The sequence below is a fragment of the Herpailurus yagouaroundi genome, unplaced genomic scaffold (genome assembly GCF_014898765.1).
Source record: "Herpailurus yagouaroundi ecotype Mexico unplaced genomic scaffold, PumYag 483, whole genome shotgun sequence".
Lineage (NCBI taxonomy): Eukaryota > Metazoa > Chordata > Mammalia > Carnivora > Felidae > Herpailurus > Herpailurus yagouaroundi.
The window spans coordinates 576,571-597,139 of NW_024412700.1; the positions used below are offsets into that span (position 1 = coordinate 576,571).

Below are 20,569 nucleotides of genomic sequence, written 5' to 3' on the forward strand. Positions count from 1 at the left end.
CTGCCTCCCCCATGCCTTGGGCTGGGGCGTCTCTAGCGCTCAGGGTGTGGATCCGTGCTGCCCCTTCCTTGGGCACAGAGCCTTCCCAGACCTCCCGCCCCGTCCCTTTCTCACCTGGTCACCCACGTTCAGGCTGTTACTGAGTTTTTTCTCAGTAACAAGGATACAAGGAAGGAACCTAGCTCCTGGGAGCAAAGAAGACAGCCCTTGCCTGGCCCCCTGCCTGCTGCTCTGGTCTCCCCTTCCAGCCCCACCTGAAACGTACCACCACCGCTCCGATGGCCCCCAATGCCTGGTGGCTGTCCCTCCACAGCCCCATCTCTATGCCAAGTGGTCCTCCCTTTTTCCTCCCCTCCTTCGTTCTTGCTCCCTGAATGCTGTCCCCTACCCCCAATCAATGCTCATCCTTGATCCCTACTTTGATTCCTACTTTGAGGAAAGTATTTTTCAGCACCATTTCACAGATGAGACGCCTCCGACTCAGAAGAGGAGGTCACGCAATTCTTGGGGGCACCAGGGTGACCTTGCCCCTGTTCCGGGAGGCTGTCCAAGGATAGGCCTCTCAGCGGACCTGGCCCTGCCGTGGCCCCCACAGGAATCCACACTGGCCAAACCACACAGTCCAGCGTTTGCCTCCCGACACGGGCCCTGTTGGGGAAATATAATTAAAAGCACAATCTCCCAACCCAGGAAGCCTGTTCATACAGGTAGAAGAGGAAGAAAACCATTGCATTATTGAATAAGCATTAAACTTGAATGTGAAGTGTATCACAGGCCATCTGCTGCAGAGATTGCAAAGACCAGGACATCTCAGTCTTTTATGTAGTCAGGCAGATGCGACTCGTCACACGTGTGTTCTCAAGAGAAATTGCTGATTTCCTTATATCTTTGTGCTGGGAGATAGGTTTTGCAATTCAGAGTAAAGGGACAGCTGGCGGCGTTAAGCCCTCTCCACCCAGGAAACCGGGAGGTGGGGCGATATCTACCCTGATGATTATGTTTCAGAGAGGTGGCTCCCAGCTCCTGGAGGAAACATTCCTGAGTTTTCAGTCCGGCAAGCCGCTTATTTAGCCATTAAGAGACGTGCATACATATGAGATGAACTGAGAGAGAAAGTCTAGAAGAAAAATGAGGGATGGAAAGTCTGTTCCCTTATTTTTAACTGGGAAAATTAAGGATCTTTCTTTTTTTTTTAGATATAAATTTTATTTTGGGGACACTGGGGTGGCTAAGTCGGTTAAGTGTCCAACTTCGGCTCAGGTCGTGATCTCGCAGTTTGTGGGTTCGAGCCCCGCGTCGGGCTCTGTGCTGACAGCTCGGAGCCTGGAGCCTGCTTCGGATTCTGTGTCTCCCTCTCTCTCTGCCCCTCCCTTGTTCGTGCTCTCTCTTGCTCTCAAAAACAAATAAACATTAAAAAAAAAAAAAAAAAAGCCTTCTTTCTCCAGAAATACCCACTAGCCTGATTTTTGTGTTTATTATTTCTTTGAATGTTTTCATGCCTTTCTTATGTGTGTACCTGGAAATAATATACATTTTTACAGTGTGGTAACATTGTACAAGTATCCTTCTGAATATTTTTACTGTTATTGTACTGTCTGTGACCCCAGTTTCTGAAATAGTGGCTCAGTCTGGTAAGTGTCCAACTCTTGATTTAGGCTCAGGTCATGATCTCTCAGTTTGTGAGTTCGAGCCCCACGTCGGGCTCTGTGCTGACAGCTCAGAGCCTGGAGCCTGCTTCGGGTTCTGTGTGTGTGTCTCTCTCTGCCCCTCCCCTGCTGCCTCTCTCTCTCTCTCTCTCTCTCTCTCTCAAGTAAATAAACATTAAAAAAAAAAAAAAACACGCAAAGAATACAGTGTGTTTGGGGTGAAATCGTAGGACTGTTCCTTGTTGCTTGTTGCACGATATCAAATACCCCTGGTCCCTGCCCATTAAAGGCTTGTCCCTCCTCTATTATTCTGACGAATGGAAACACCTTCAAATGTCCAAATGCCCCAGGGGCCAATCCCGCAGAGTCTGGGGGCCACGCCTCTGTGTGAAATTGCTGGGTGAAGCAGGAACTTACCTTCACCTCCACTGGATGCAGTCAAGGCTGCATAAATGCAGGAGTAAATGGGGGCGAGTACACCAATGGTACCATGTTAGCATCGGGATGTTGGGGTTGGGTTAGTGTGTGCCCGGAAAGTGCACTGGGCAGCTTGGGGACAGCCTGGCCACTGGTGGACAGGGAGGGAGCTCCTTTAGCCAGAATCTGCGCCCCTCTGAGGGGGGCCTGTCTGTGGACCAGTGGGGCCTTGAACCTCCGGGGGGAAGGGGTGAAAGCTTCCTCCGGGTTGCTCAGGGCCAAGCCTCACCGGGTTCTGGCTCTGCCCTGTTTTAGGTCTACTTCTAGAAGACCGAACGTATCTCCCTCCCAGAGGAGGGGCTGGAGGTCTCCAGCGGAGGAAGTGAGTATTGGGTTAGGGCAGGGAAAGAAAGGGTGGGAGCCGCAAAAGTTGAACGTTTGGGTTCTCGAGACATCCCCTTGGCCCCTCTCCCACCGGAGAAGTGTGCTTGGTAAGTGAGAGGCGCCAAAGCCTGACCCCTAGTGGTGGTTATAATAACGACACCCCCAATTACTGGGGGGCGGGTAGCAGGAAGGCTTAGAATTAAAGCAAGTTCAACACCAGGGACAGTAATCTCACAGCGTTTATGCAGCCAGGGACCAACCAACTAACACAACGTATATTATGCACTTAAGTCCCTCAGCAATCTTAAGAGGCAGGTATTATCACCACCCCCATTCTGTAGATGCAGAAAGTGAGGCACAGAGTAAGTCACTGGCCTGAGGTCACAGAGTAAGTACGCACTGGGGCTCGGATTTGAATGCAAAATTCGTGCCCTTACCCTCAAAGAGATTACAATTCGTACATTTTTTTTTAAGTTTCTTTCTTTATTTTTATTATTATTTTATTATTTTTTTTAACGTTTATTTATTACTGAGAGACAGAGCATGAGCAGGGGAGGAGCTGAGAGGCAGGGAGACACAGAATGTGAAGCAGGCTCCAGGCTCCGAGCTGTCAGCGCAGAGCCCGACATGGGGCTCAAACCCATGACACCGTGAGATCATGACCGGAGCCGAAACCAAGACCTGGATGCATAACCGACAGAGCCACCCAGGCGCCCCACATGGTCTTAGTCTTGATGGTGGCTGAGCACTGGGGAGGGGGCACCCCATCAGTTGGGGGCAGAGGCAAAATGGGCAGAAAGAGGCAGGTCATGTGGGCACAGTTGGCTAATACAAGTGGGGACGTGATTTCCATAGTAGCGTCACAAACAGGATGAGAAGTTTGTGGAGTTCACACTGGGAAAGGGGTTTTGCTTTCGGATCCAAACTAGAGTGCAGGGGCGCCTGGGTGGCTCAGTCGGTTAAGCGTCCGACTTCGGCTCACGATCTCGCGGTTCGTGAGTTCAAGCCCCGCGTCCGGCTCCGTGCTGACAGCTCGGAGCCTGGAGCCTGCTGCGGATTCTGTGTCTCCCTCTCTCTCTGCCCCTCCCCTGCTCGCGCTCTGTCTCTGTCTCTCAAAAACAAATACACATTAAAAAAATTAAAAAAACCAAAACTAGTCCACAGCAGGAGCTCTGCCCCAGCGGGGGTAAAGGATGACGGGAGCACCGTGTCTTCCTGTTCGAATCCAGGAGGGTCCAGCAGAGGGCAGCAGGTGGACAGGAGGGACAGCTGTCTGAAACGAGGGTGTGTGTGTGTGAGCCCAAAGGCCAGGCGCTATGGTGCCCTCAGGAAGGGTCACACTCGAGCTGTTGGTGGCCAGTCACCCATCAGGAGACGGTGGCAGGATGAGGGCTGTACTCTGGGGTGGCCGGTTGGACTAGAAAGCCTAAAAGACACGGCCCCTTGGCCCCACTCAAAGCTGGGGTCTGTGGAAACAGAGAAAGGGACTCACTCTATCGGAACCTCAAATCCCACAGAGCTCCTCCTTCCGGGGCTTGGGGCCAGGACACCTGGCTGACCAGGGGCACATTATGCCATCTCTGTCCCCTCCCTCCTGCCTGGAGCCGCTTAACACGCAGAACCCAGGGCAGAGCATCTCCCAGCGGGTCCGGTTCCCCTCCCTTTCCGAGGGAGCCCCGCTTTCAGATCTTCCTTCACCCTGAACCCAGAAACCCCGAGAAGGGACCTCAGAAAACGAGGGAGAAAACACGGAAAGCCTCTCAGGTCGCTGGCACCGGTCACAGGTCACAACCAGCAACTGTGAGTGGCCATGGGGCACTGGCCTGCTCTGTCGTGTGTGCCCCATGGGCAGAGGGCAGGCCTTGGGACCCCATCCACGGGTGGGAGGTGTAGACGGTCCGGAAACGTGGAAGAAATCAGCACCGAGATTTGTGCCTCTCTCAGACTCTAGGGGGCGACAGTGCAAACCTGGCCGGTGGACTGAAGGCTCCGTCGGCGGGTTTCACTGCCCCCCCCCCCCCCACCCCCCACCCCCCACCCCGGGGACGCTACCAGGCCTGGCGGAGGACTTGATACTCGAAAAATCCATGTATAATTTGGGATCCAATCACAACCGCAAGTGGCTGCACCTGCTACCTGTTAAAGGAAAACTGTAGGGAAAACAGCCTTAAAATTGAAAACACCTTTATTCGGGCCAAAAAGTGGGAAATTTAAATTCTCGCAGCAGCACACCTTAATGCAGCTTGAAACATGCATAGTTGGGAACGACCAATTCAGTTCAAAGGATTCTTCATTTTGCAGATGGAAACACAAAGGTGAATCCAGAAATGTGGACCGTCCACCTGGTGGCAGAGGAAGGGTGAGAACGTGGGTCCCCGTCGTCCGGGCAAGCGGTGCATGATCTTTATTTATTCCAGGGGCTGCACCCTCCTGAGGGGTTGTGTAAACCGAGGCAGTGTGGCCTCTGGTCCCAGGGAATCAGCATCACCTTGCACTTGTCAGAAATGCACATTAAAAAAAAATTTTTTTTAATGTTAATATTTATTTTGGGGGGAGATAGAGCATGAGTGGGGGAGGGGCAGAGAGAGAGGGAGACACAGAATCCGAAACAGGTTCCAGGCTCCGAGCTGTCCTCGCAGAGCCGGACGCGGGGCTCGAACCAACAGACCATGAGATCATGACCCGAGCCGAAGTCGGACGCTCAACCGACTGAGTCACCCAGGCGCCCCAAGAAATGCACCTTTTAGAGCTCTGCCTCGACCCTACTGCATCTGAATCTGCACAAAGAGCCCCCACCGCACCCTGGATGGCTTGGTCGGACGGCCACTCACATTCACACACGCGTGTACACGTTATGCATTCACACGGATGTGACTCATCCGGGGATCACGGTCAACTCTTAGAAAACAGGTGCGAGGCTTGGGTCTCACATGAATTTGCTAGACGATCCTTGTCAGGTGCGATGCATTGAACGTACACGTCCCCCTCGAATCATATGTGGCAAGTGGATGTACAAGGTGACGCTATGAGGGGGTGGTGGGCCCTCTGGGAGGCGCCCAATGGGCGTGGTGCCCTCGGGCAAAAGCTCCTGTTCCACCATGAGGGGACACAGCCAGAGGACCGCTGTCTGGGAACCAGGAAGCGCCGATCACCAGACACCAAAATGTGTCCAGGCTTTCACACCTTCATCTTGGACTCCCCGCCTCCGGACGGTGACAAATACCTTGCTCCGACCCCCCTAGCCTGTGGCGTTCCACGTCATAGCGGCCGAAACAGACTGGACAACAGGTCACAACTCTGAACTTCAGCTTCCTCTTTTGTAAACTGGAGAGTTCTGGCCATGTGTCCTTTAGGATGTCCTAGCCAAGGGGCTCCGGTTTGCCAGCGCTGTGCTGGTGTTATTTATTATTATTATTATTAAAATTTTTATTTATTTATTTGAGAGAGGGACAGCACAAGCGGGGAAGGGGCAGAGAGAAAGAGAGAGAGAATTCCGAGCAGGCTCTGCACTGTCAGAACAAAGCCTGAAGTGGGGCTCGATCTCACAACCCTGAGATCATGACCTGAGCCAAAACCGAGGGTCGGATGCTCAACAGATAGAGCCACCCAGGTGCCCCAAGGGCTGTCCTAGTTTTATTATTTACTTATCAAAAAAATTTTAAGTTTTTTAATGTTTATTTTTGAGAAAGAGAGAGAGAGCACAAGCAGGGGAGGGGCAGAGAGAGGGGGAGACACAGAATCTGAAGCAGGCTCCAGGCTCCAAGCTGTCAGCACAGAGACTGACGTGGGGCTCGAACTCATGGATCTGAAGATCATGACCTAAGCCGTCCAACTGACTGAGTCACCCAGGCGCCTCGAGCTGTCCTAGTTCTAAAAGTGAAAGACCCGGGGCGCCTGGGTGGCTCAGTCGGTTAAGCATCCAACTCGAGCTCGCAGTTCATGGGTTTGAGCCCTGTATCGGGCTCTGCGCTGACACCTGGGAGCCTGGAGCCTGCTTCGGATTCTGTGTCTCCCTCTCTCTCTGCCCCTCCTCCACTGGTTCTCTCTCTCTCTCTCTCTCTCTCCCTCCCTCTCTCTCTCTCAAATAATGAATAAACATTAAAGGGATTTTTTTAAAAAGTGAAAGTCCCAGGTTGCGAGACAGCCCCTGTGGGAGGGCCCTAGGGCAGCCCCAGCAGAGCATCACAAATTGGGGGGCTTGAAACGACAGGAATTTACCGCCCCTCAGAGTCCTGGAGGCCAGACGTCGACAGCCTGGGTTCCTTTTCTGGAGGCTCCGAGGGAGAATGTTCCATGCTTCTGCTTTCGTGTGGCTGGTCTGTGGCCTCCTCCCCGCCCATCTCTGCCTTCACCTCTGCCTTCAATCTGGCAAATTTCCTCTTCTTATAAGGACGTCAGTCAGTGGATTAGGACCCGTGTTGCTCCGGTGTGACCCCACTCAACCTGATGACCTCTGCAAAGCCCCTATTTCCAAGTAAGGCCACGTTCACAGGTACCCGGAACCAGCACTTCAGTACAGCTTTTGGGAGGATACAGTTCAACCTACAGCTGCCTCCGGGTCCCAGGCAAAGCGGGAGGTAGGCCACCCCCCCTACACTGTGAGATCCTGCAGGCGTGGGACTCCGGCCTGTGCCCCCCTTCTTTGCGGGTATCATGGCCTGAGTCCGTGGTTCTCAAAATGTGGCCCCTGGCCCAGCAGCAACAGTGGCAGCCACGGCCCTGGACACTTGTCAGACGCGAGGATGTCTGGGGCTCCACCTGGACCCCCAGAATCGGAAGTTCTAGGGGGAGGCCCCTGTGCGTCTTACCTTCAGGTGCCTCTGAGGCCCATGTTCGAGAACCGCTGACCCGAGGTGGGGCGGCGGCCCCTGGGCCTCAGTGGCGGACGTCAAACTGTTCCCAACATTTTACAGCTTCACGCGACGCTCGGGTTACAGGCACAGAAGAGGTCGTGCCTCGGAGTGGTTCCTGTTACGGGACAATAAAAAGTCCCCGCGTCAGAGCCGAGGAGTGGAACCTTCCCAGCTGTTCCAGCTGTCCACACCGGGCTGGCCCTCCGCGTAAGGCCTTTTAGGGTAAAGTTCCGGACGTAACAACCCCACAGCCCTGCCCCATACAAAAGCCAGAGATTCCGGTGTTGATTGACCCGGATTCTTTGCTCATCTACCGAGACGGGGGCCGGAAGAGGGAACACAAAGATAAAACAGAACACTCGGAAGTCAGCTCCTCCTGCGTGGCCTCTCCCTGCGGGAGCTGTTTTGTTTCTGTAAAGTCAGATATCAAGAGGTGCAGGCCCCCACCGGGGCCCGGGGCCGTTCTCGGGTGGCAGGAAGAACTGGGTGAAAGGTCCCGATTGCTGAGGCCGTAATATTTCCAGAATCCTTTGCTATTTCCTGAGAAACTTCCTATGTCAGAAATCTAAGCCAAGGCCGTTTCCTAGGCTGTACCAGAAGATGGGGGCCGGAGGGGCCTTGGGAGCCCGGCTGACTCCCGTGCGCACCATCGTTCTCCTTCGAGGATGGAAACTGGGGTCCCCGCTGGGAATCTGAGGGAGCAGGCGGCCCCTCCTCAGAGCAGGACACTCTCCGCTGCAGGTGTGATGGAGACCGAGCTCTGTGGGTCCAGACAGGGACCTGCGTTTCCTTTATTAGCATGGCGGGAGATCGAGGTGTCCTTGACACCTGGGGCCAGAGCCCGACGCCGGGCTCGAACTCACGAACCGCGAGATCGTGACCTGAGCGGAAGTCGGATGCTTAACCGAATGAGCCACCCAGGCGCTCCGGCTTTTTTTTTTTTTTTTTTTTTTAAGTTTACATATTTTGAGAGAGAGACACAGTGTGAGTGGGGGAGAGGCGGTGAGAGAGGGAGAGAAAGCATCTCAAGCAGGCTCTGCACTGTGAGTGCAGAGCCCCGTGCGGGGCTCGAACTCCTGAACTGTGAGATCCTGACCTGGGCCGAAACCAAGAGTTGGACGACTAACCGACTGAGCCACCCAGGCACCCCTAATTTTTTTTAACGTTTATTTATTTGAGAGAGAGAGAGAGGGAGAAGGAGAAGGAGAGAGAAAGAGAATCCCAAGCAGGCTCCACGCTGTCAGCACAGAGCCCGGATGCGGGGCTCGATCTCACAAACCGTGAGACGAGGACCTGAGCGGAAATCTTAACCGCCCGAGCCCCCCCGGGCACCCCTCTGTCTTGCCTCTCTAGTTGCGTGACGTTGCAGGAATCCTGGAGTCGTACCCACTGCGGCTGGCGACACGGGGTGGACGCTCGGGGAGCTCCAGAAACAGCGGGACCCTGGCAGCAGGTAAAACGGGGGCAGCTGACAACCCTCAGGACTGTGACTCTGCCCTTGGTTGGGCTTTGGGGACAGCCGAGGTTCTCATACTTGTGGCGTGACAAGGGCCGAGGGAAGTTTATGGATCAAGGACTCAAGACCAGGGAGTGTGGGGGCGGGGGGGGGGGGGGGAGCCCAGAGACACACGTTTGGAGACTCGGGACCAGGGCTGCCTCGTTCTGAGTCTTAGTCCCATCTATGCTCCACTTATTTGGGGTTCCAGTGCGAATCAGGGTGTGGTGCAAACTAATGGGCGGATTGTTGGGAGCTGTCTCTGGGCCTCGGGTCCCTCCTGTGGAGACCGATGCCCGGGCTCAGCTTTCCGGTTGGAACACTGGAACAGACCCTCCCCGCCCCCCTCCACACTAGGAGGTTATCAAAGGGACAGGAAGATGTAAAGATGGGGAACACAGAAGTTCTGCTTAATGCAAACCTTTCTTGCTTAACGTAAACCTTTGCCCTCGTGGGGGAGGGGGAGGAGACTTGGAACAGTTCTGGAATCTCCTGAGGAATGCTTTGGAAGGCATCCTGGTTTCCCCCTGGTACGGGGCCTTCCAGGCAGCCCCTATTAATTAGTATGCACCACAGTCTTGGTCGACTGGAGTCACCCAGGCAGCCCGAGGTCCCGGGCAAGCACGCACTCCCTCCCGGAGATGCTGGGACGGGCAGTACCCGCGAGGCTGGGTCAGGGGGGGCACACGGCAGTGTGCCCACTTCTCGGGCGAGGCCGCAGCCCACGGGAGCCGGAGACATTTCCCTGAGTCCAGAACTCTCCAGGAATTGTCTCTTTGCCTCCATTTACACGATAACCTAAAAGGCCTCGGCGTATGTTCTGGGCCGTCCAACTGGCTTCCCGGGGACAGGGTACTGCCGCCATCTGCTGTGAGCACGAGCCACGGCAGAGGACACCCTCCTTCCTCGTTACGAGCCCTTGATGGGGTAGGCTCAAGAAGCGAGTAAAAGCTGTCCCAGTCCCAGTGCCCTGTGTGAATGGTGGGGGAATTTCAACCACACCGCAGCAGACGTGGGCCGAATTCAAAGGGAACTTTCTGGAAGGCGGCCCTACAGAGAGGCTCACTTACTCTTCTGTTTCCCTGCCGAGGCTCCTCGCGACGGCACAGGCCCCGCGGTAAAGGGCCTCTGAGAACCCGGTGAGGACACTGGCAAAAACCGTCCCCCCAAAATCGACTTCTCCAGAACTCTGGAAATCAACTAAAGGCTCGCAGCAACCAGGGAGCGTTTATTTAAGAAAAGCGATGGATTCTCAGCCCAGGGGAGCTCTGTGGCATTGTCACTCGCCCTCCGGCCAGCCCCGGACCCCACCTCCGAGGTGCCCTGAAAACCAGCAGCCGCAATTGGGTAAAAGCCAGCGACCTAGCGGCCCCCGGAAGGATCACGCTGGGGTTGCTGCTCTTTGGAAGCCCCACGCTCAGAAAACTCCCGATTTGCCCATCAAGCAGTTCCCTGGAAAACTCCACCTTGCAAAGCTTGTCTTTATACTTGACCTGCCCGCTTTTCCCCACGGTATCTATCAAAAACAATCAGCGGGCATTTCGCTGACACGGGAGCAAACAGCAAGATGACAAAAAAGCTGAAAAAAGAAGAGAAAAGAAAAGAAACTGTTGGAAAATGAGATGTCCGAGGGGGACCTGAAAAGGCTCTCCTGGGAGCCCAGGGGAGCACTGTGTGTCGAGCAGCGCCGCTCACGACAGACCTCACCAAGACGGGTCGGGAAGGGCTGAGGCAGAGACTCTCCAGCTAGACCTCGACATCCTGCAAGGTCTTCCTGGAAAAATGAAGGAGATAAACAAAAACTCCGGAGAACTCGCAGCTGGCTGACGTGCCCGCAGAAAGTGCCGGAGGGAGTCTCGGGCCGGAGTGAGGTCACCAGGTAATCACAGAGCGCCAGCAAGGGGAACCGGCAGGTAATTACACAAGACAGGATAAGTGAATGCAGTTTTTGAAACTTTTTTCTTCTGTTTGATTTCAAAGATGACTTCACAGGGGCGCCTGGGGTGGCTCAGTCGGTTAAGCGTCCGACTTCGGCTCAGGTCATGATCTCGTGGTCTGTGAGTTTAAGCCCCGCGTCGGGCCCTGTGCTGACCGCTCGGAGCCTGGAGCCTGCTTCGGATTCTGTGCCTCCCTCTCTGCCCCTCCCCCGCTCAAGCTCTGTCTCGCTCTGTCTCTCAAAAATAAACGTTAAAAAATTTTTTCTTAAATGTAAAAATAAAAAAAATATTTTTTTTTAATTTTTTTTTATTAAAAAAAATTTTTTTTTCAACGTTTATTTTTTTTTGAGACAGAGAGAGACAGAGCATGAACGGGGGAGGGGCAGAGAGAGAGGGAGACACAGAATCGGAAACAGGCTCCAGGCTCTGAGCCATCAGCCCAGAGCCCGACGCGGGGCTCGAACTCCCGGACCGCGAGATCGTGACCTGGCTGAAGTCGGACGCTTAACTGACTGCGCCACCCAGGCGCCCCCAAAAAAAATATTTTTAAAAAATTAAACAGAAAGAGGACTTCATAAACCAGTAACAAATCTTGTTACTTTTAACAACTGGTGCACTGGAACATCTCTCTCGGCCGGCCCTGAGCTCAAGAGAGGCTGGTGGGGGCGTCAAGGTCCCGGGGACAGACCTCTCACGGCCTTCGCCGCAGGCAGATTTAGTCCGCGAACATGCAGTGTGTACAAGGACCCACGATGACGGATGGTGACGGGTGCCATGCTGTTCGATCAACCATGTGGAGGCCTGGAAGGGAAGTCTGGGGAAGGGCGTTGTCCAGGGAGGAGAGTCTGGGAACCACCGAGGCCAAAGTGACCAGAGAACAGCCTCGGTGGCCGGTGACGTTAAGCGCCAGCTGGATCGTGCTAGGCTTCAAGCGTCGGGAGTTTCGATGTTGGCACGATTGTTATTAGAGAATTGTAAGGAGGGAGTGACGTGAGGCAATTAGTTTTCAACAAGCTGACTTGGTGGGAAGCGGGAAGGGTTTGGAGGGCGTGCCACCCGCCGCAGGAAGCCAGTGTGCGGCGGGGACAGACCGCAAGGGAGATGGGAGGGGAGAGGGAGAGGCGGCCCTCCCCGCCCCACTTTCCAGCGTTAGCATCCAGCGGCCAGTGGTGTCATTTCCTGAAATGGTCTAGGGGGAGGCCCAGGTGGAGGCTTGATCAAGTATTCAATTTGCACATAATAAATCTGAGATGCCTAGGAGGCACGGAAGAAGAGCCCAGAGGTCAGGGCGGGAGGTGTGAGCTTTGGAGCCTTCGGGAAACACGCTAGTGAAATCTGTGCCTGCAGAAACCCCACGGAAACCCGGGTAGAGGGTGCAGGCAGGGCAAGGGCCCGCTGAGGTTTGGCAGAGAAGGAAACAGTAGACCCGTGCCCACGGCGTGATGGAGGAAAACCGGGGGAACGTGGTTTTGCAGAAGCAGGGGGAGGGCTTGCAAAGTCACCGGCCGTGTACCATGCTGCTGAAAGGTTGAGAAAGAAACCAGGGACACCACTGGGTGTGGTGACAAGGGGGTGACGTGCGTGAGAGGTGTGGGGGAGATGTGGCTGGCGGTCTAGACAGGGTTAAGTGGCCGGGCAACCTAGGTTCAGCGAAATTCCATCACGTTCATTTAAATTTGTAATGTGATTTTAGAACTGTATTTATTGTGAGCTGGAGAGTTTTGAATACTTTTATATCTGCACGTCCTGTACTTCAATGAATCTAAAACCACATTTATGCACCAAGAAACATGTGATCTTTCACAACGCAACGCTTGTTCACTGATCGCAAGGCTCATATTGATTTCAGAAATGTTAAAACGTGTTAAAAAAAAAAAAAAAGAAAAAAAAGGCCCAGAAGTGGTTGAACACGGTTATTAAGTGACAAAGAATTTAAGTCAAATCTGGCGGTTGCCAGTTTCTTCAGAAGCCCAGCTACCACATTCGCACAGAGGACACAAAACGGATTTGGTTACTGACATTAACCAGTCGCGAACCCCTTTAAGACGGTTTCCTCCCCTAGAAGTGGGGCGGCACCCTCTTCGCGCAGTGGAGCCAACCCGAACATCCGCACAAACAGGTAACACCAACCACCCCTGCCGTCACCTGCGGGTAACCAGCTGGTGGAGTCGACGCCCCGCCCCGGGGACACACGAGGGACACGCCAGACGCTCTCTGTCCAACCATCCAACCAGTAAGGCAATCGGCCGTCTGCGGACAGGCTCAGCGCCCCGAGGGGTGGGACCGGCTGGCCCTGTGCAAGGTCAGATGCGAGCTCTACAAGGGTGCAGATTTCCCCGCGGTGTTCGCGACACTCAGAACCACCTCGCTGTACTCGAGCTGACATTTAAACAAAACGTCAGAAAAATCAAGAACGGTAAACACCTAGCGACCAGGTGAACCGGGCCACAGAGAGGAGCACCACGCCACCTCCAGGCCCCCCGTGACAGCTGAACCTGCGTCCGGCACGAACGTGCTGCTCGAGGTTCCCGTCGTACGCAGAAAGCTTGGGACGCACTGCGTCCGGATCTCGCGCTGTCCCCCACACCGAATGCCCGTACAGAACCTGAGGCCTAAGGATCAACCCCGTTAGTAACAAGCGACGATACCGTGTTGTCAAAAAAACCCCACTGCTGTTTCAACGTTTGAGGAATCGCGCCACTCAACCTCGGCTGGACCTACAGTCGACGGGGCGGCCGCTGTGCACACCGAAGGCTCCTTCCTCCTCCTTGCGGCTCCCGGTGGAGCTGAAGGCGGTTCTCGGAGTCTCTCACGCGACACTCAACCGGCCGTATTCTCCGACCCCCGCAACGACTCGGCGTGGTGGGGTCTGGATCGGATCCTGTCTGCGGGGGACACCCGGCTTGGCGTAAGGAGAAAGAGGAAGCGGTCCCAACTCCTCCTTTCCCTCAAGCAGCCCACGGGCAAGCGCGAGGGAAGTGTGGGGAAGGCTGGGCCAGGCGCACCCCCGCGTGCACCCCGCTCAAGGGGGGCGCTCTGAGGGGGGAGGGGAGGGCGGGCACCCCTGGGGACTAACTCCCTCGGACGTCGTCGGTGGAGGGCCACCCCAGCTCTTGCCAGCTGCCCGCCGGGTGGGCCCCACCAGCCACCAGTCCCCCGGCCCCCCCCCCCCCAACCCCTGGGTCACGGGCCCCCAGGCTGCACTCACCTCTGCCTGCGGCCACCCCCTCCACCACTTCCTGCACTCCAACCTGAGCCTTCCTCAAGGCCAAGGTTGGGAGACAAACCCCCAGGAGGCCAGGGACTCTCCCTTAGAAGCCTCGCCAAGTAGCACCAGGGACTAAGGTTTGCAGCTATTTTATTTACAAGTATACATTTAACACAATGAAATAAACACTGATATATCGAAGCCTAGTTAATAGTAGTGTAACAATATGTATCATTTGGATGATTACATTATTTTAAACAACAAACTACACTGAAAAATTAATGCCGATAAAATTCTTGGTCATAATATTATTAAGAAATACAATATATAAATTGAAAATATGATTGCTTAAAATTTGAAAATGGAAGTGAACTCATTTGGACAGAGTCAGAGTTTAACATAATCTGAGAGGGGGGTGGGTGGGGCCAGAAAAAGCTCTGACCCAAACGAAATCTTTCAGGTTAACAGAAGGAAAAAGCAGCGGAGTTTCTCTTGAAGGATAACGGGCAGTCGGCTTCTGCAGGCAGGACCGGCTCCCGGGGTCCTCGGGCTCCGCGGCGGGATCACATCACCGAGCAGGAAGACTTTCCTTGTGACGCGGCCCCATCGATTTTTTCTGCCTCCAAAATTATCCTTCTAAAAACGTCAACAGCAGTCTGAAATCAAAGACACAGCCAGACAGCGTTAGGTTTAACGTGGAGCCCTGGTGCCTGACTGGTGCCAGTCCCGCAGGCAGGACTGAAGAAAGCCCGCCGCCACCCGCCGTCCCCCACCCCTGCAGGTGGGGGTGCAGCTGCGGAGAGACCCCAGAACCGCCCAGACCCCGACACCACCTGACCGGAGAACTAACCTCTCATCCTGCTTCTGGTCCCCGTCATCAACGGTCACTGCGGGCTGCCCCTGGGTCTCCCCCGACCCCACGGCGCCCCTGGAGTTTCTGGGTCCGGTTTGAGGACCCCTCACCCGTCGGCTCCCGTTCCCATCAGAACACCCCTCTCCCCTGCAGCGCGTGTCCCCTTCGCGGCCCGGCTCCCACGGGCCCTAAACCAGGGCGGGGCTTTTCCTGCTCCTCGCGAACCCTCCAGACCTCTGCCTCCCACTTCCTTAAAACGCTCAGCTTCGACTCGTAGGCAGCCGTGCAATCATATAAGCCACCTTCGAGCCACGTGCAAACCCTGAGTCACCTCCCCCGTTCCTTCTGGGGCAGTGTCACTGTGTCCAACACCGCTCTCCGCCCCCGGGACCTCCTCGCCTCCCGTGACCGGGGGACCGGTCTTTCTCAGTGGTAGCCTCTCAGCCTGGTGGGCAGCGCAAGGGCCCTTCACAAGGAGTCACTGTTATCTGGAGCCGGGAATCCCCTCTCAGGCGGGACACCAGCCCCCGAGGATCACAAGATGCCCCTGTTCTCAAAGGCCTCAAGGGGCTGCGCCTAGACCTTGTCAATACCAACGGTCACCCCTCCAACACCCAAGGCCAAGAACCCACCGTGTCCATTTCCTTCTCTCTCTCTCTCCCTCTCACTTTTCTTCAATATCCCAAACTCCACAATTCTCGGCCCCACAGGGACCAGCTTCCTTGATCCGAGGACACGTCCCCGTCCCTTAACCACTCGTCCCCCTCACTCTGTTCCCGGCACCACCGCCACCGGCTTCACCTTCTCTGCCCGCAGCCACAGCCAGCACCCGCCCGGTCACTGTCTCCCTGGGACCCCGACTCCAAAGGGGGCCCTTGGCGCGCCCCCCCCCCCCCGCCCCGCCGATGGAGGTTCGTGCCTTGCCTTTCTCCTGGAATTCCTAGCACCTCTCCCCGTTCTCACGCTCGGCTGCTGTGTCTTACAGTTCGCCGGGAAAACGCGCAGCGTCCAGGAGAGAACTCTGCATCCTGTCCGCCAAGCTGACTGCCCCTCGAGCCTGGCCGCACCTGCCCTGCTGCCGCGGACGAGGTGGCCCTGACTGGGCGAGAGCTGCCCGCCCCCACCCTCTTCTCTGAAGGTCGCTGGCTGCAGCGAGCTTTCCTCCTTTCCCAGGACTGTGCAAACACGTCGTTTATTTCACCCTACGAAAGTGCACAGAAAAAGGCCTGGAAAAACCCGTGCCAGACTCTCCCCGATTCGGTGTGCCTGGAATCCGGCGTCCTAGATAAACCTCAGAATCCTTCTTGCTTATCTGTGTGATCTGACTGTGCCCAAGTGTGCTCTCTTTCATCACATCGCTGAAGTAGAGCCGTGGGTCGCCACAACAAACACGCCAGGACCGCCAACTCACCCCCCCAGTTGAGCAAGAGAGGGTAGCGTTCTCACGGACTCCCATCGCTCTCACCATCGAGGCTCTGTTAACAAAACCCACTGAACTCTGCTTACGAGGTACGTGAGACAAGTTACAAACAAGCTATGCTTGAAAATTTGAAAATCAATAAAATTGACTTGATTGATCTGAAAATCAATAAAACCTCTGAGCGGTTCACACAGGCTGATCTCTGATCACATGACTACTGGGATGCACGCGTGTGTGCGTGTGTCTTTACTACACGACTTCTCTCCCCTGTTCTATTCGAATAGCAGTGAGCATCCTGGCAGGAATCTGGGTTAGAATCACTCACACCTGTAATGTAAGGGATTAGAGTCCCTTTGGGCGGTGAGAGACTCACCAGGCTTCGGCTTGCCTCATCTCTTTAGCACATTGCAAGACGGTGTGGGCAGGAGTACGAGAGACGTGACAGGGAGCGGACACATCTAGACAGGCCTTTAAGATAACTGACCAGGACACGGGTTTCCCAAGGACCGCGGGTCACTGTTGTATTTACCCGATTTGGGTACAAAGATCTTCTGGCCTTAAAGGACTCGCTTCCTGTCGGAGAAGGCACCTGCTGTTTGGACAGCAGGGCCAGCATGGAACAGACCACAGTGAGTGGATCACTCGATCCCTGATCTTCTCTGGCTTAAGACGTTTGAGGCTGCCATGCAGGACCCTTGCCTTCTTTTACGTTTCTGGCTACTATCCGATAACTTTGCTAAATGTATCAAAGCCGCAGACAAGGACAGTAGTGGGAATCTTTTCTTTTTAAGCCTTCGGCACAATTCCTCTTTTCTCTGGTGTTCAAAAAGCACCAGGCTACCCTCTACAGGAAACACAAAGACGAAAGAGCACACCCGTCCAGAATCACGTTACAATCCTTAAGCTCCAGGGACGTACGGCGTAAACCAGAGAGGAGGCCTGCACCCCGACACCAAACGGCCTAAGAACGCACCTCAAGCAAACCACTCGAGGTCATTCTCAAGAGGAGACGTGACCCCGAGGCAGCGGCCCTTCCTAGGCACTGCCTCTTCGTCACACTGGAGCGCAGGGCCCGCTCGGGACGGATGTGCTCGAGGGGGCCGGCAGGAAGGACACACGCGGAACGCGGCGCACGCTCCGCGCGGGGGTTACGCGAGCAGTTGAACGACACTGCTGCCGATGCCAGTTTAATTATCGTGTCCGATGGGACAGGTGCTCGAGGACCCTCCGATTTTCACCCGAGAGGAAGAGTGAAGTCAGCGAACAGAACCAAGGTGGCTGGGGCCATTCGGCTGCCCTCCCCAGCTTGACGAACGTTTTTTACATGAGGTGTAACCGACACGTGACGCGGTGTTAGTTTAAGGAGCACAACTAACGATCTGACAGTCGTGGGCACTGAGAAACGATCACCCCAGTAAGTCGACGGCCACCGCCGCAAGGTTACAACCGTTGTTCTTGTGAGAACTTTTGCCAGCTACTCTCTCCGCAACTTCTTTCCTTCTGTAATTTTTTTTTTTTTTTGACGTTTATTTTTGAGAGAGAGCGTGAGCAGGGAAGGGGCAGAGAGAGAGGGAGACACAGAATCCGCAGCAGGCTCCGGGCTCTGAGCCATCAGCCCGGATCCCGATGCGGGGCACGAACCCACGAGCTGTGAGATCATGACCTGAGCTGAAGTCGGACGCTTAAAGGACCGAGTCACCCAGGCGCCCATCAGCAACTTTCGAATACAAACACAAACACCACAGTATCGTTAACTGTAGTCATGCCGTATGCTACACCCTGGGACTTACTGATCTTGTAAGTGGACGTTCTTACCTTCTGACCACCTTCAAACTGTTACTATGCAGATTTTCAAGCACACAGAAAAATGGAAACAACCGTGTAACCATCAGCCAGCCCCCCATCTAGAGTCAACAAACGTTAACGTCCTTGCTCGCTCGCTCTGTCACCCAACTGCCCCATTTGAAAGTAAGCTTCAGACGTTAGGAAACTTGGGCCCTAAATACTTTGGTTTGCATTTCCTAAGAATGTGGACATTCTCTTCATCATTCCAGTACTGCCACTGCATCCAAGGAAATGAAAGTATTTCCCTAATATATCCAGAACGTAGTAAAATCTCTCCAATGGACCAAAGATGTCTTTTACATTCCAATCGAGATTGACAGAGTCTGTAATCCACAGTGGCTATTCCTCCCCAAGAATGCTTTAACTTTCTCTTAATGTTTATTTTAGAGAGAGAGAGAGAATGAGAGAGAGAGAGAGAGAGAGAGAGAGAGAGAGAGAGACTGCGCACACGAGAAGGGAGGGGCAGCGAGAGAGAGAGGGACAGAGGATCCAAAGTGGGCTCTGAGCTGTCAGCACAGGGCCTGACACAGGGCTTGAACTCACAAACTGAGACCATGGCCTGAGCTGAAGTCTGATGCTTAACTGACGGAACCGGCAAAGCACACCCCCCGTGTCCCCCCGCACCCCCCCACCCCCCCAAGAACACCGTAATCTCTATTATGCTTTGCTCACGCCACAGTCCTTCTCCTCCTGTCCACCGGAAAGCACGGTATAGACAGAGAGGACCAAACGTGGGGTAGGTTTAAACTCTGAGCTCCTACATCATATATAAATAGACCTAAGAGTGATCTAAGAAAACTCATTTACATCTTTGGACCTTAAACTCCCTTCCAGAATGAGATAGTGCAACTAAATGATCTTAAGGATAGGCCAGACACCTAATAAATGTTTGCTTTAGTTCCATTAGTAAATGAAGGCATTTCTTACGATCTCGACCCCTCGTATGAGTTCTATGCGCAATCAGGAGCTGGGCAGAGTCCCATAAATCCCTTGTTAGCTGGCACTTGGGAACCAATTACACAGATTTAATATCCCCCATCATCCGAACCCAGGGACCAAGGGATCGGACGAGCCCGGGGCACCTGGCTGACCGAGCCCCTACCATACAGGCACGCCGAAGGCATCCGCTGTGCCCGGCATTAGGGAGCGCACAGTGGTAAATGACACGGCCTTGGATTCCAGAATGAACTAAGGGGGAGAAGGGAACAGAACCTTGAGCCGGGGAAAAGCGGCAGGGGTGGGAGAACGGGCGCCAGGCCCACCGTCGGCCGCCACCCTTCCCGACCTGCTGTTTCCTCACAGAAATGGACACCGACTACTCTTATTATTCGAGGATCAAACAAGAGAACATGTTGAAAATACTTTCAGAACCGGAAAACGGCAAAGGCTATAGAACGTCGTCCGAAGGTAAGCGGTTAACGAGAGACAAGACAGGTCAGGGGGGAACACGGGTGAAGGCTGCCATTCTCAGAGTGCCCACTGTGTTCAAGGAGCGAGCACAACAAATAAACATTAAAAAAAAAAGGGGGGGGGGGGCGCCTGGGCGGCTCAGCTGGTCAGGCATCCAACTCTTGATTTCGGCTCTAGTCATGACCTCGCGGTTCATGAGTTCAAGCCCCGCACTGGGCTCTGCACTGCTAGTGTGGAGCTTGCTTGGGATTCTCCCTCCCTCCCCCTCCCTCTCCCTCTCTCTCCCCCCCTCGCCCCTTCCCTGCTCGCACGCGCTCTCTCTCAAAATCAATAAACTTACAAAAAAAAAAAAAAAAAAAAAAAAGGAACATCTGCAGGGCTGATATTGGGAACAGACGCCTGGAAGACGGTTCTCTGCAATTTCTACGTTAGAAACAATACACATGCGTCTAGCCCCACTGCATCCGACAGAAAAAGGACGTAGGTGCGGGCACAAAATTTTTATTGCCACAATGACCTAAGACCATCACTGCTTCTTTTCTACGTCTGGATTATTTCTGGACCAGCCCCGAATACAGAACAAAAATAATCATAAACGTCTACAAACCAGTGCTATCAACTCCCGTTTATCCTACAAATATCCTAGGTCCCGTCATAAGCGGAATACTGCCAGCCACCCGAAGACGGACGCTGGAGAGGGTGGAAGAAGGACACAGGGGAAGCAGGAGCGGCACAGCTGGAGGGGCCACAGGCCGACCGCGGAGACACAGCCCGGGGCCGACGGCTGCAGCGTCGGAGGCCGTCTACGAAACGAAACACGTACCTGATTTTCTTTAGCAGAAGATTCCAAAAAAGCTGCGTTCCAAGACTCTGCTAATGCTTTCCCTTCTTCATAACTGATCACCCTGAAGGAAAAAGAAGATTCTAATTAAAGTACTTGGCTCTTTCTTTATAAAACATCTATAATTATTTATGAACCAGGCTCTACTTTTAGCGATCGCTTCCCGTGTAAAGCGGAAGACCGCTCTCTGCCCAATATTCCTACCCAGCGTGTAACATACAGCAGCATTTTAATTACGCCTGGGCCGGGGAATGGGACGG

At 54.3% G+C, this 20,569-nt stretch overlaps 1 protein-coding gene across 1 annotated transcript in view; it reads right to left on the bottom strand.

Moving 5' to 3' along the window:
* Positions 1-14,073: 14,073 nt before the first annotated feature.
* Positions 14,074-20,569, bottom strand: part of RHEB (Ras homolog, mTORC1 binding) — a 46,172-nt gene continuing 39,676 nt past the window's right edge. The window contains exons 8-9 of the mRNA XM_040464522.1: positions 20,292-20,373; positions 14,074-14,596 (exon numbers count right to left, since the gene is read on the bottom strand). Coding sequence (XP_040320456.1) covers positions 14,504-14,596; positions 20,292-20,373 — 175 coding nt within the window. The 3' untranslated portion in view covers positions 14,074-14,503. The remainder of the gene's footprint in view (positions 14,597-20,291; positions 20,374-20,569) is intronic.